This window comes from Parasteatoda tepidariorum, chromosome 3 (genome assembly GCF_043381705.1).
Source record: "Parasteatoda tepidariorum isolate YZ-2023 chromosome 3, CAS_Ptep_4.0, whole genome shotgun sequence".
NCBI classification, from domain to species: domain Eukaryota; kingdom Metazoa; phylum Arthropoda; class Arachnida; order Araneae; family Theridiidae; genus Parasteatoda; species Parasteatoda tepidariorum.
The window spans coordinates 63,281,644-63,294,859 of record NC_092206.1 but is presented as its reverse complement, the minus strand read 5'-3'; the positions used below and the strand labels follow the sequence as shown (position 1 = coordinate 63,294,859).

At 29.1% G+C, this 13,216-nt stretch overlaps 2 protein-coding genes across 4 annotated transcripts in view; both read right to left on the bottom strand.

Annotated features, from left to right (window-relative positions):
- Positions 1 to 803: 803 nt before the first annotated feature.
- Positions 804 to 3,861, bottom strand: LOC122268257 (uncharacterized). The gene is made up of 2 exons (XM_043039415.2): positions 3,737 to 3,861; positions 804 to 2,515 (listed from the first exon to the last, which is right to left on the bottom strand). The coding sequence occupies exons 1-2, from the start codon at positions 3,829 to 3,831 to the stop codon at positions 928 to 930; spliced, it is 1,683 nt and encodes a 560-aa protein (XP_042895349.1). The 5' UTR covers positions 3,832 to 3,861; the 3' UTR covers positions 804 to 927.
- Positions 3,862 to 6,661: 2,800 nt separating this feature from the next.
- LOC107456286 (uncharacterized) overlaps positions 6,662 to 13,216 on the bottom strand; it is a 32,693-nt gene continuing 26,138 nt past the window's right edge. For all 3 annotated transcript variants that reach the window (XM_016074116.3, XM_016074117.3, XM_016074118.3), the window contains one exon: positions 6,662 to 8,470. In XM_016074116.3, the coding sequence (XP_015929602.1) occupies positions 6,895 to 8,427 (1,533 nt within the window). In that variant the 5' untranslated portion in view covers positions 8,428 to 8,470 and the 3' untranslated portion in view covers positions 6,662 to 6,894. The remainder of the gene's footprint in view (positions 8,471 to 13,216) is intronic.

The following is a 13,216-nucleotide window of genomic DNA, read 5'->3' as shown; positions in this document are numbered from 1 at the left end:
TGATCCAAGAGCTTCCTTGTCTTCTGGATTGGGTTCAAAATGATAAGGCTACGTAGTTGAACATTAGTAGTCGTAAACTGAAAAGTTGGGTCGGCTGTTCAACAAAGGTTATAAACTCATTAAGTGAGCAAAACTTTGAAACACTTTATTGTTGAGAGTTGTCTGAAAACAGAATTCTACTTTCTCAATGTAATCGATACAGAATAATTTGAACACTAATGAATTACAATCATTGAAATTAGTTTCAATATTGAACCTAAAAAAAATTAAGAGTTACGTTCAAATAATTTTCCACAGTTAATGGTGAATTAGGTAAACGCAATTCTTACCTCCATATGCAGGAAATAGAATTCATTTTCTATTTGAAGGGAAGGAGTTAATAGAAGGATTACCATTAAAAAAAAAAACACCTTTTAATTGAAAAATTTAGGTCAGACTTTCCTTAAAATAAAATAGATAATTTCCGTTATTTTTAGCCTAGTATCTGCAACTGAGGAAGACAAACTTTCAAAGCTTAAATATTGGGAAAAAAACTATGCCATTTTAGCAACGGAACTTTTTTTACTAGTTTAATAATTTTTGAAAAAAAGGTCATAATGCAAAATAGAAAAGCTATGCTTTTTTCCTGTAAAAGAATGCAATCTGTTTATAATTTTAACAACCAATTTAAAAAATATGCAAAGCTTTACAACTAAAACTACTAAAAAGAAAAAAAAAATAGTTATATTAACTAATCGTCAGAATCTTTTTAAATCGAAGAATGCAGAAAAATTTTAAGTGAGAAAAAAAGAACAGAACACAAATTAGTGACAGTCGTTTTATTAGCAAATGAAATAATGTTCAAAAATATATGCAACAAAGATGAGTCATACAACAATTTCAGCTTACATGAGAATTTTGTAGAGCTAGTAAAGTACTATCATGAAATTAATACCATACACCATGATACACGGCAGCGGCATCGTCATTGGAACATCCAAGTTGTTTAGCATGCTTATAAACGTCATTCGCAGCCCTGGTTACTGGCAATGGCTGATCGCAATGGTCACTCAATAACAGCGCCAAATTTAAATCCTTTTGCTGATGTTTCAAATAAGTATCTGGTTTGTATTTATTTTCAACAATAGCTTTTCCTTTGTCCATAACCAGAGGACTAGTGATTCCACGTAACTCAAGGATTTCCAACAGATCGGACCGAGAGAGCTTTATGCGGTCAGTTAAAGCCAAGGCCTCAGCTAATGCAGCATATGTTGTACCCAAAAACATATTTGTAATTATATTAATGCTTGCACTTTTTCCAACAGTGCATGATATGTAATACGCATGATTTGACATAGCATGGAAGCAAGATTCGCAGTCGTGGAAAAGGTCACGATCACCTGATCCCAGGATCAATATGGTTCCATCATCTGCACGCTTTTTTGATCCAATAATAGGAGCTTCAAGGTATTTCATCCCTGCGTTTTCGACAGCTTCTGCTATTTCAACTGAAGTTTCAGCGTCAATTGATGTCATCTCAACATATCCTTTGCTTTTCAGTGGACAGTTCTCAAATCCTTTAAGAACACCGCTGTCTCCAAACATGATTGTTCTAACAGCATGTGGGTCAGATACACAGCAAAACGTAATATCACTTTTCTTCACTACTTCGGCTGGTGTCAATGCTTTTATGGCTCCCATCTCAACAAACGGATCACATTTACTAGGGGTTCTATTCCATATCCATAAGGAATGCTGAGCATTCAATAAGTTTCTGACCATGCCTTGTCCCATCATACCCAGTCCTATGAAGCCAATGGTTTTAGCTTTTGGAGATTTGGAAGATTCCGGTTCAACATTTTTTGATTCGCTTTTGCTAATTTTAGGAGTAGAAGGAATAATAGGAGCAGTAACTTCTGCATCCATTTCATCAGGCAAATTGTAAATAGCAAGATTATTGACTCCCATACTAGGCAAAACACTTTCAAATAGAGTAGTGTAATCTCCCTTAGATTTTTTTGAAGAACCAGCGGAATCCTCTGTACCTGATAAATGACGTTTTTTGGGTATTTTAGCAACAGGCTTTTTAGGTTGCGAATTTTCAGACTTTTTTTCTTTGGGAAATAGTTTAACTGGTATGTCGCTTTTGCGTTTCTTGGGAGATTTTTTTATCACAGGTGTTGATTCTTTGCTATCATTTTCTTTACTGGCTTTAGCCACAGATTTTACCTCTTTTTCTTCACTGACAATCTTGACAGAGCTCTTTGTTTTTTTGCTCTCTGTTTTTATTTCTTCAACCGCTTCCTCAAAAAAAGCATATTTCTTTTTTGTAACTGTTTTCAACAATTCTTCAGAATGATATTTTATTTTGTCGTCTGTAATCCAGGAAAAATTTTTGCTTCCAAAAAAAAAGATATAATGTTTTCCTTTTTTATTGGCTCCATTTGGTGGATCGCTTATTTTTCCAGGCCAATCAGGATAGCCTTTCATTTTTGCCCAAACTAAATCTCCTATTTCATATCCTTTTGCAACCATTCTGAAAAAAAATATTAAAAACAAAAATTAGCATTTAAAAATAAAACTTTCAAAAAAGATTAAAATTATTATTATAACTTTTATTAAATTTAATAAGTCAAAAAATAATTACACACATAATTTGAAGGAAACTAACAATCAATTGATGCAATCAGAAGGCAAATGATATTGCATTAAAGTTTTAATTACAAATTCATAAAATAACCACTTTTCCCCTGAATTAATTTTACAGAGGTTTTTCTGAGAGGTACCTATTTTGTGAAATTTTAGGCATAATTTGTGAAAACTAAAAATTATATTAAAAAATCAACACAAAAATATGGATTTATCGTTTCTTATGGGATACAAAAATAAAATTTTAAGAAAAAGTATTTTGTGAAGGTACCGCTAAACGGTAGCAAATTTGGCCTAGACAGATCCCTTACTTTGAAAATAAATAACTTTCGTTGTTTAATTGTATACTATGATCAAGTTAACTGTGGTTTTGTTGAATTAAAGTTAAGGTCACTTTAGGATTTCGGGAAAAGTTGTTTTTCGGAATTCTTATCTAGCACCTCGCACCAGAAAAGAGTCAACAATAGACGTTGGCGTAAAGACTAATAGAGATAACTCAAGAGCTCTTAAAAATTGTGCAATCTTAATCTCGATTTATTATTAAATTCATAAGTATTTGAGCCACGTACGCTCAAGGGATCGATCCCAGAGTTGGCTCGCATCGATCACAGTTCTGACGCAAAATATCCTTAATGGTAGACAGATCACGGTTTAGAATCCCTTAGCCTTCGGGCCAGCCGAAAGAGGTTTTCCTGTCCATGCAACGCAAATGCGGGTTAGTTCCATCAAAAAGTCCTCCACAGCGGCTTGATTCAGAAGTTCCCTTGTCTTCTCGATTGGATTTAAAGTTAGAAGGCTACGGAGTTAAACATTGATAGTCGTAAACTCAGAATCGGGTCAGCTGTTCAACATCAGTTATAAAATATAATTATAAATATCTAAGTGCAATAGAAAATGAATTTATACTTCTTTTAAAACTAATTATTTTAATTTGACAAATGATTAAAGAATAAGAAGCTTTTAAATTATGAAGGCCATTTAAAAGCATCAAGTGCATGTATTGAGTAGTGTTTTGTGTTATGTTATGCAGTAAAAAAGAAAATATAGCTATTTAATTAAATTAGTGCTAACTATTAAATAGGTTACAGAAATTTATACAAAAACGTACTTTCGCTGAACAAACAAGGGATTTAGATTTTTGACCATCAAAATTTGGGAGGAAACCACAATCCTCTGAAAAATGTGGCCCAAAGTTAATTTCATTTTCAGTAATGAGTCATATCTCTAAAATGTTTAAAGCTAATTGAACATTTTCGCGTGCAATTACATGATTTGCTTATCCAACGATAACATGAAAAAATAATTTTTATTTTATTTAATAAGGGAAGAAAAAATATTCTAAGGTATACCAATTTTATTTACACCATTTTAATTTTAAATTATATTGTCTCTCTAAATTGCAAAATTTGAGCGAAATCTGTTGAATAGTGTGAGTTACAAAATTTGCACTATTTGTTCGATTATGTATTTCCTCATTAAAATTACTCAGATTAAAAAGAAAATTTAAAAATCAGCAAATTTTTTCGACCTTTAAACACATCAAAAAATGAAAAGCTGTTAAAAATTATTTTACATGGAATTATCTTTGTTATTGTGAGAACAAATGTTTTGAATCGCTTAAAAAATTCCCGAGCTGTCACACAATACGATAGTAATAACTAAACTTCTGACGACTCGGTCCATATTTTCCTAATTGCAGTAACTTCCTATATGTCGATAGTAAAAAACCTAATCGGTTGGGGAAAAAAAGGCACGTTTATTCAGGAAAGTGCACTTGTCTTATTCTGTAACTTCAATTATAGTAAGCCATAAGTAATTAGCACATCTGAGATTGGCATTTCGTGAAAAACCGATCATCCGAACAAAAGATGTTCAGGGTGATATATTTTTTATTTTGAGCATTGAACTTATTTAGTACTTAACTAGCCATATTTAATAATTAACGCATTGTTATATATATACATAGTTCAATCTTAAACCATCGTTAATTATATCTGCTTTACAATTATTTCAGCCTTCTAATATTTATATAATAATACTTACGGATTCTAGAATACAATTTTCATCTTTTATGATTTTAGAACTAAATATTATGATGAAATATAATAGATTAAATAAAGAAAATGAAGACTAAATTCCACCTGAAAGTATATATATTACGTAGTAAAAGTATGCATTAATTAGTCTAGAGGTCTCGCAATCTATACCATCAAACACTTTTTCATAGTATTTAAATCTTTTCATCCCAGAAATGTTTATAAGCACTAATGAATTTTAGAACATGAATTCATTTGAAGTTTTTTGTGGAACTAAATATTATTTGAATGTGGAATATGATTGATTAAATAAAGAAAATGACGCTTTTTAGTTGAAACATGCCATTTTAAAGCTTGAGTGCGGTATCTGATGTATAAAGTTTTAAGTTACGTTTTATATTGTATAGATCCATAGCCTTAGCAAACCACATTAATTTTCTATATTTTATTTAGTCATTTAACACTCGAGAGTTTTTGTAGTTCTCTTGTCTTAAATGGATCTTTCCATCATTTCAATACTGATGTAAAACTGAAACACTAAAAAGATGATCATCAGGTTAACTAGAAGTTCCTTAACGCTAAATAAAATAATTTTTTAAAATTTTTATTTCACAAGTTCAATAAAAAAGGAAATATTTGTAAATGGAAAATAACGTTAAAATACCAAATTAAAATAATATCACTCGCAATTTCCAGATTTAAATGCACATTTTCCCATTTTAGTTTTACCGGAGAATGTAGACACCATGAAACACAAAATTAGTTGCAGTACAAATAAAATTTAATGATTCACCTACATGATATATACTAACCGTCACACATTGTATAGCAGAACCAAAGTATTAACAGCTATCCAATTATTATTAACTGTTTCTAAAATACTCGAAATTTTAAAAAATCAGCTGAATTCAATAACAAAACAAAATTAACATAGATCTTGATTATAAGTGCTTTGGTTTATAAGCATTTTAAAGTTAAATAAAATTGAACTCCATACATCAACATGCAGTGATATGCTCCTGTTAAGTTAAATAGTTGGATATAACTCATGAATGTTTTAGTTGTTACCTTACAATTTAAGTTGAAAACCGGTATTTCATGAACAAAGAAAATAAAAGTGAAAACTGCTTAAGAAATTATGTCTACAATTACTGGTAAACAATCTTATCTTCTAGTAACATATTTTAGTATGGAGTCTGGAATATTTTATAATGAATACAGACTAATATATTACAAAACAGAAATAGGCCCTCCAAACAAAATTAGTTTTTTTTAAAAAGTGTTAAGCAACAATTAAAGAATATGGTTTAAGCAAGCCATTGTTTAACCCATTAGTTTCTTTTGTCTTAATACTGTTGAGTTGAAAGTCTACAAGAAATCTGCGAGATATTCACTCAATAAACAATGTACTAATTTCACAAGAAGTGATATACAGAATTAGTTATTGGGTACTCAGTCCATAATATAAGTTTATTTGTACTAATGATTTATTTCTTCAAACCATTTTATGTTTTAGAAATTTAAAGAGTGCTTTGTAAACTACAACAGCTGATTTAAGTACAGTATATCTGAGATTTTAAATCAAAAAAAATATTATATTCTACAACAATATGAAATATAAGTAAAATTTTAACCAAGACTTAAAACAGATCTAAGTCTTGTTTTGCAACAAAAATCAAAAATTAGATTGGAAAAAAAAATATGTTGCAGCTAAGTAAATATAAATGTTTTCAACGCCATGCTTTTTAAAAAAATTTATATTAAATTTTTTCAATCAGGCATACATAATTAGTTCGGACTGTCGCTTCCAAATCAAGGGGACAACGATTTAAAACTGATTGCATTTTCCTAATTGAAAAATATTGGACAATATCAAAGAAATTATTAACAGGATTTGAACACAAAATTAAAAATATATTGGGAACAGTCTTGAGTGTTATATTCAAGGCAAAATGCAACTATTATAATAATTATTAACTCTAAATAAGGAAAGCAAATAGAATGAAAAATATTTATTTTACTTGCATCATGAGAAAACAATTACATAACTAACACAATTTTAAAGTTACAAATATGGAGACTACTCATAATTTAGACATTTAAAAATGATCAAAAACTGAAGTGTATGAGGATAAAAGTAACAAAAGTATAACATGATGAAACAGAACAAAAAGACCATTTATTAATGAATTTGTTATGTATTTGATGATGCATTTCATGTTTGTAACATTTAACTAAACCTAGTTCCCTCAATAACAGCAGAAACATCATGATCACCATAACAGCGCAGTTTAGCTCGTTTGAAAATTTCTTTCACTTGACCAGACAATGGTAAAGGTTGGTTTAAAGAGTCAGCTAATGCTAGAGCTAATCCCAAATCTTTATCCTGACTGTTGAGGGGGACATCAGGAGTATATTCACGATCTTTCATCGCCTTTCCCTTTTCCTGCAACATCTGTGAGTTGACACAAATTAAATCCAAAATAGCTAAAAATGTGTCAGGGCAAAGTTTGCATTTATTGATTAAAGTTAGAGCTTCAGCTAATGCAGCAACGACAGTTCCTTTGAACATACTTAAAGCAAGTGACATTTTGCTGGCATATCCAATATGTAAACTGACAAAGTAAGCATGTTTGGAAAATGCTGAAAAGCAACTTTGGCATTGATTGAAAAGTTCTTGGTCCCCTGCTGCAAGAACTACTAACTGACCATCTTCAGCTTGACTTCTGGAACCAGTAACAGGTGCTTCAATATACCTTCCTCCCTTGCAACTAATTTCCTTAGCTATTTCTTTTGAAGTTTCTGGATCTATTCCAGTCAATTCGACATAGCCTTTTGATAAAGATGTACAACCCTCCAGGCCCTTTAAAATTCCACAATTTTCGAAAACAAGTCTCTTTGTTTCTTGAGGATCAGTAACACAGCAGAATGTAATATCACAATTTTCAATTACATCTGCAGGCGTTTGAGCAATCTGAGCTCCAGCTTCAGAAAATTCTTCATATAATATTGGTAACTGATTCCAAACTGTAACGTTATGACCAGAATTCAACAAATTTTTCACAATTCCCTGACCCAGAGCATTCAGACCAAGAAAACCTATTTTCTTGCTGGTTGGTTTGACATTTTTAACAAGCAATGTCTCTTTAATGGTTTTTATATCAAGAGGAGGTGTTTGGGGACAATCAACGTAAGTACGCCTTTGTAATATGCTTGATGAAAAAGTGGAATGTGATTCAGAGGAATCAGCAGTAGAAATAGATTTATCAGTCATACGAAAACTTGGCTTGGCTATTTTAAGCGAACTGTAATCATCAAAATGGTTAGATTCGGCAGATCGTTTTCTTGATATCTTTTTTTCAGATTTTTCCTTTCTTTCAAGGCCACTCTTCTTAACTTTAACTTTTTCACTCTTTTTTGGAGTGTCAGGCACTTTAGATTTTAAGGGACTACTCACAATAACTTCTTGAGGTTTTTTCTTTGGAGGTCTTGTCTTGTATTCATCTACTATCTCTTCAATAGCTTTAACAAGAGCACCAGGCTTTTTCTTTGATGTTTTATCAATCATATCATCACTGTGTGGAAATATCTTATCATCTTCAATCCATGCATAATTTTTAGTACCAAAAAACTTAACATAATGGTGGTTTTTCTTTGTATGTGTGTGTTTGGTTGGTGGTTCCATAACTCTTGATGGCCATGGGGGATAACCTTTCATTTTTGCCCACACTAAATCTCCGATGTCTAAGTCTTTACCAACCATCTTGCTTAATCTATGGTTACTTGCTTTTTCAGACAAATTTCCACTGTTTGAAAAAAGAAAAATAGAGTCAGACTCAATGCAGGAAAAGTAAATATTACGTTACAATGGTATATTTGAAATAATGAAACCCATGGCAGCTTTGAGGCAAATATAATTTTTATTACTTTGTAACCACTTATTGATATGTTATTAATAACAATAACACAAACTTGCAATCTTCATATCTTGGTTTGATCCTTCTTTAACAAAAACAAAGTCTTCACATATGATGCTAGTATTCCATTTTTAAATCTTTACCTTCAACTAACTCTTGAAAGATGAAATTAGTCTATTTTACGAAAACATTTCCCTTAGAAAAGGATTTTCTTCTTTCCTGGTTGTGGCGTAAAATATATATTTTTAAAAAAATTTTCAGCCTTGCTATGAGTAGGGCTGATTCAAACAATAAAATTAATTGATAGTCTTTAAAATAAAAACTACCTTTACTACTGGAGCATGGCAAAATATAATAAACTCTGTTTTAATACTTTCACAGACTTAGTACATTAATAACGGTAACAAAATTAATAATCATTCAATAAAATTATGCATGCTTATATAAGAACTAAATTTTATAAAAACTTACAGGTTTAGAAAAAGGAATTAGATTTAACTAAAAATTATGCATTTCATTCTTAATTTGAAATGCTGACGATGTTTAAAATAATAAAGAAAAAAAAATGTAATTTTTTTTAAAAATAATATTGAGCATAAAGAAATTTAAAGGTGAGATCACATTCAAATAGATCATATTCTTTAATCTTATTAATTATGACAAAAGCTTTAAAATAATTTAGTTACTTAGAACAATTTTTAAAAAATAAAATGCCAAATAGTTTATAAAAAGTCTTATTAGTAAAGTAGAGTTCAAAAAATAAAGTCACTGAATTTATTGTGAAGTTTATAAGCATCTCCAGCTTGCTTAGGCTGAAGTTTGCAATTAATAATGCGGACGGCCATTTCACAAATGTGCGGTCACACTTTTCCTTTTATAATAAAAAAATAAATAATTGCTGAAAGTTACTTTCTTTGCATGAATTAACCTTGAAAAATTTTTTTATAATTGTGTGCAAAAATTGTTCAATTTGCTTAAAAAGTAAAATTTACCTTAAGGGGTCCAAATTTGGAACCGCTCTCCTGACCAAACTATTGGGACCTATTTCCCAGATTTCAGCCACCCCTATATTTTAGGAGTCACAAATCCTAATATATTGAAAAAGAAAAGAAGGTACATTTATTCAGAGAAACTTCCGGGCTTCGTAACTTCAAATATCCTCTGCACTTATAAAGTAGCATATTTGAGGTCACCATTAAGATCGAGACCTGAAACATGAAGATCTGATCAAAAGTTATAAACCGTGGCCATTTATTCGTTGGCGTACTGTGCGTCTAATGCGAAAACAGAAGGAAAAAGAAAGAGGAAGAAAAAATGACGACAGGGTCCATAAGTTTTGAATATTTTTTTTTTGTATTTTTTCACGCAGTTCATTTGCAAACAAAGCAACTGAAAAAAAAAAAAAAAAAGGNAAAAAAAAAAAAAAAAAAAAAAAAAAAAAAAAAAAAAAAAAAAAAAGGATTTCTTCATCTGTCACATATGAACATGTGTATGTCATTTATTATGCATCAAAATTAATAGCAATTAATAAAGATCAAACTTAATAAAATTACTTAGTCATTCATATATTTTCTCAAACCCCCATATCGGCAATAATTTCATTAAAAGTATTTAACTAAATATTATCAAAGCATGTAAGTAAAATTTTAAAATCTCTAAAAAAAGTTCTTACGAGGCATTTTTTAGTAATTACTTACTTTAATTTACTTAGATACTGTTTAAGGTTTTTTTTGTCAACTTGAATTTTTGGCTTAAAATATATGGCAAATTAAATCCATGATTGACATGGCATCATCAATGCATTAAACTAAAGCCCTCTTATTTTTAGAATATTTCGATGTCACTAGTGAAAAAAAAAACATATGCACATAAAAAGTCATTAAGAAGGAGTGTGTGAAAGCTTCTGTAAGAAAGTTTTTTTTAGGAAACAAGAGTTTCGTCAAAGCCTTTTGTTAAATACTATTAGAAAAATTCACAAAAAATATTAGGAAAAGTATAAAAAATAGGTAAAATGAGTAGATGTGTGTGGGGCGAGGTTATTCGTGCAGATCAAATTTCAGATAAAGCTTCTTAAAAAGAAAATAAACCAGTACTATTAATATTTTTTATTCATTATTCATCACGTGACTCTGATAAGCATGATATCTTATGTTTATACAATAAACTTTCTTTCGTTCAATGGAAAGAAAAATTATTTACCATTTCAATTTTTAATAATTTGCGGCAAGTATTAATCATGCACAACACATTGTCTTGTATAAACAATTGAAAATGAAATAGAATGAAATGAAATAAATAAAAACAAAACACAGCTAAGCATTCAGAATGATAAATGAACTTAAATTCATAAATCAAACGGCATTTTAGCATTATGTTGGAGCTTGTTTCGCCCTGCCTGAGTTTAGGATTTTTTTTTACAAAGAACTTAAGAACAACAGTTAAACATTAAGATATATTTTTCTTAAAAAAAAAAAAGAAAAAGAAAAAAAGGGAAATTGCTCTTTTAAATTTTTCTTTCTTTCTGGTTTCTCCTTTGAACTAAAGTCAATGCTTATATGGTATACCAGTATTGTATATGCTAATTGTTTAATCCATGAGTAAAACATTAAAAAAAAAAAAAAAAAAAAAAAAAAAAAAAAAAAAAAAAAAAAAAAANAAAAAAAAAAAAAAAAAAAAAAAAAAAAAAAAAAAAAATCACGAAAAACAAAATTAACATAATTAATCCTGAAAACAAAATAAATTTAATTAATCCTGAATGCTTAAAACTGATAAATGATAATTCTCAGATTAAATTAAATCTGAAAAATTCGGATAAATACCATATATCTAGGCGTATAAGTTGATCCGTTTTATTCTATTCTTATAAACAAGATACAAGTTTCAGGTATTTAGTTGAATAGAAAAAAAAATCAAATATGAAAATTTCTTACTAAAAACCATTAAAAATTTTGAGACCACAAAATACTCAAGTTATTTCACCTGTTCTTTTTGGATATGATACATTTGCTCTTAAATTAAAAAAATGCATTATTAAAATGCATAAACAAATGCTGTTAGGCAACCAGTTAATAAAGCTAACATTTTAGTTTAAGGTCTCATTGTGTTATAGTTTCTTTTAAACACTTTTGAATAAATTACTATAAATTTTTTACTGAAAATAATTTAAAAAAATAAATACATATACGACTAAATTTTTTTATTTGCACAATTGAAATAAGATTTTGCTCTAAAAAATACACGACCCTACAAAAATGGAAAAGACACTTTCAGCATTTTGCATTTTTAAAATATCTGAAGAAATAGTAAACAGATTATTTTGAAACTTCAGAAGAGCTTTGTACATCTGATTTCGCAAGTATTTTTGAACACCCTATGCCGTAGAATCAAGCAATAACTGCATAAAATTTTGTAAACTTAAGCTTAATTATTTATGAATGTATGGACATATTTATAAAAAACTAATTTTTGTCCTTTTTTTGCAATAATATTAAAAATATTCAATAGAATTAAATAAAACTTTTGGAAAAATTCAAAATTAATAACAAAAGTATTGTTTTAAAATGTGAAAAAATTTGGTAGAAACTATTTAAGATATAAGTATCTAAAGTAATTCTTTTTTACTGTGCATGCGCGGAAAAATTAATTTTCCCACTTCTTCATAATTTTGTACTAAATCGTATTGGACAGCTTATGAAATAATCTGATTTGAGTATCTTAAAAATTTCAAGAAATTGTCTAAGTCACTTTTTTACTTTTCAAAATAAAGCTCAAAATAATCAGGGATTTTTCTCAAATTTCATGTTGTGGTATTGCAAATTACACAGTCCCTATAATTACCAGACAGCAAGATGTGATTGTACAAGGAAAGAAAATGTTTTAAATACATTATAATTTAATAAGGAGTTGCCACTGTCCCTTTTAATAAATCTTGTTTCATAATGCAAAATGATATTTGTGGAAAACCCCTTATTTTCAGCTTTCTTTCAAAAAGTAGAAAAGCTGCTTAGAAAATTGCTTGTAAGTTTTTAAATTTTTTAAGATATTCAAATAAGACTCTTATTAGTTGCCAAATAAAATTGGCTATAAAATATGAAAATATTTGATTTCTTGAGTAGTTTTAAACGAACTTTTTAAAATTTAAAAACAATATCATAATTATTTTTAAATTGCCCCCAAACTTTTGTTTACTTTTATAGAATAGTTTTAAAGTTGTAATAAGTTTTATATACAGTCGAACCTCGATTTCACGAATTTTTCGATATCTCGAAGAAAAAAAAATTCCCTTCAAATTTCCTATACACTCAATGTTAAAAAAAACTTGATTTCACGAAAAATTTTTTCCTAATCCCTTGATAACTTGAATTTTTTTCTCCATAAATAGTGTACATTTTTCTTCTGAAAATAAAAAAACTGCTCCAAAAAAAAAAAAAAAAATTTAGAATAGAAAACCAATTCTTATAATGATAAACTTTTTTTTTTAAAAAATGCACATAAAGACGTCAGTAGCATGGAATGATGTGTCCTTCTCTACGATAATGAATGGCTTCAAGAAGGCTGGATTCATTAAAGATCACGAAAGTAGTCAAACAATCAATATTGTTAATTCTGCTGAAAACTACACTGAAAATGATTGGG

Excerpts from the sequence above, each read along its gene's own strand:
- LOC122268257 (XM_043039415.2), bottom strand. The coding sequence starts at position 3,831 with ATGAAATTAACTTTGGGCCACATTTTTCAGAGGATTGTGGTTTCCTCC. Across the intron at positions 2,516-3,736 it reads CCCTTGTTTGTTCAGCGAAA|AATGGTTGCAAAAGGATATG; the intron begins GTACGTTTTTGT and ends ATTTTTTTTCAG.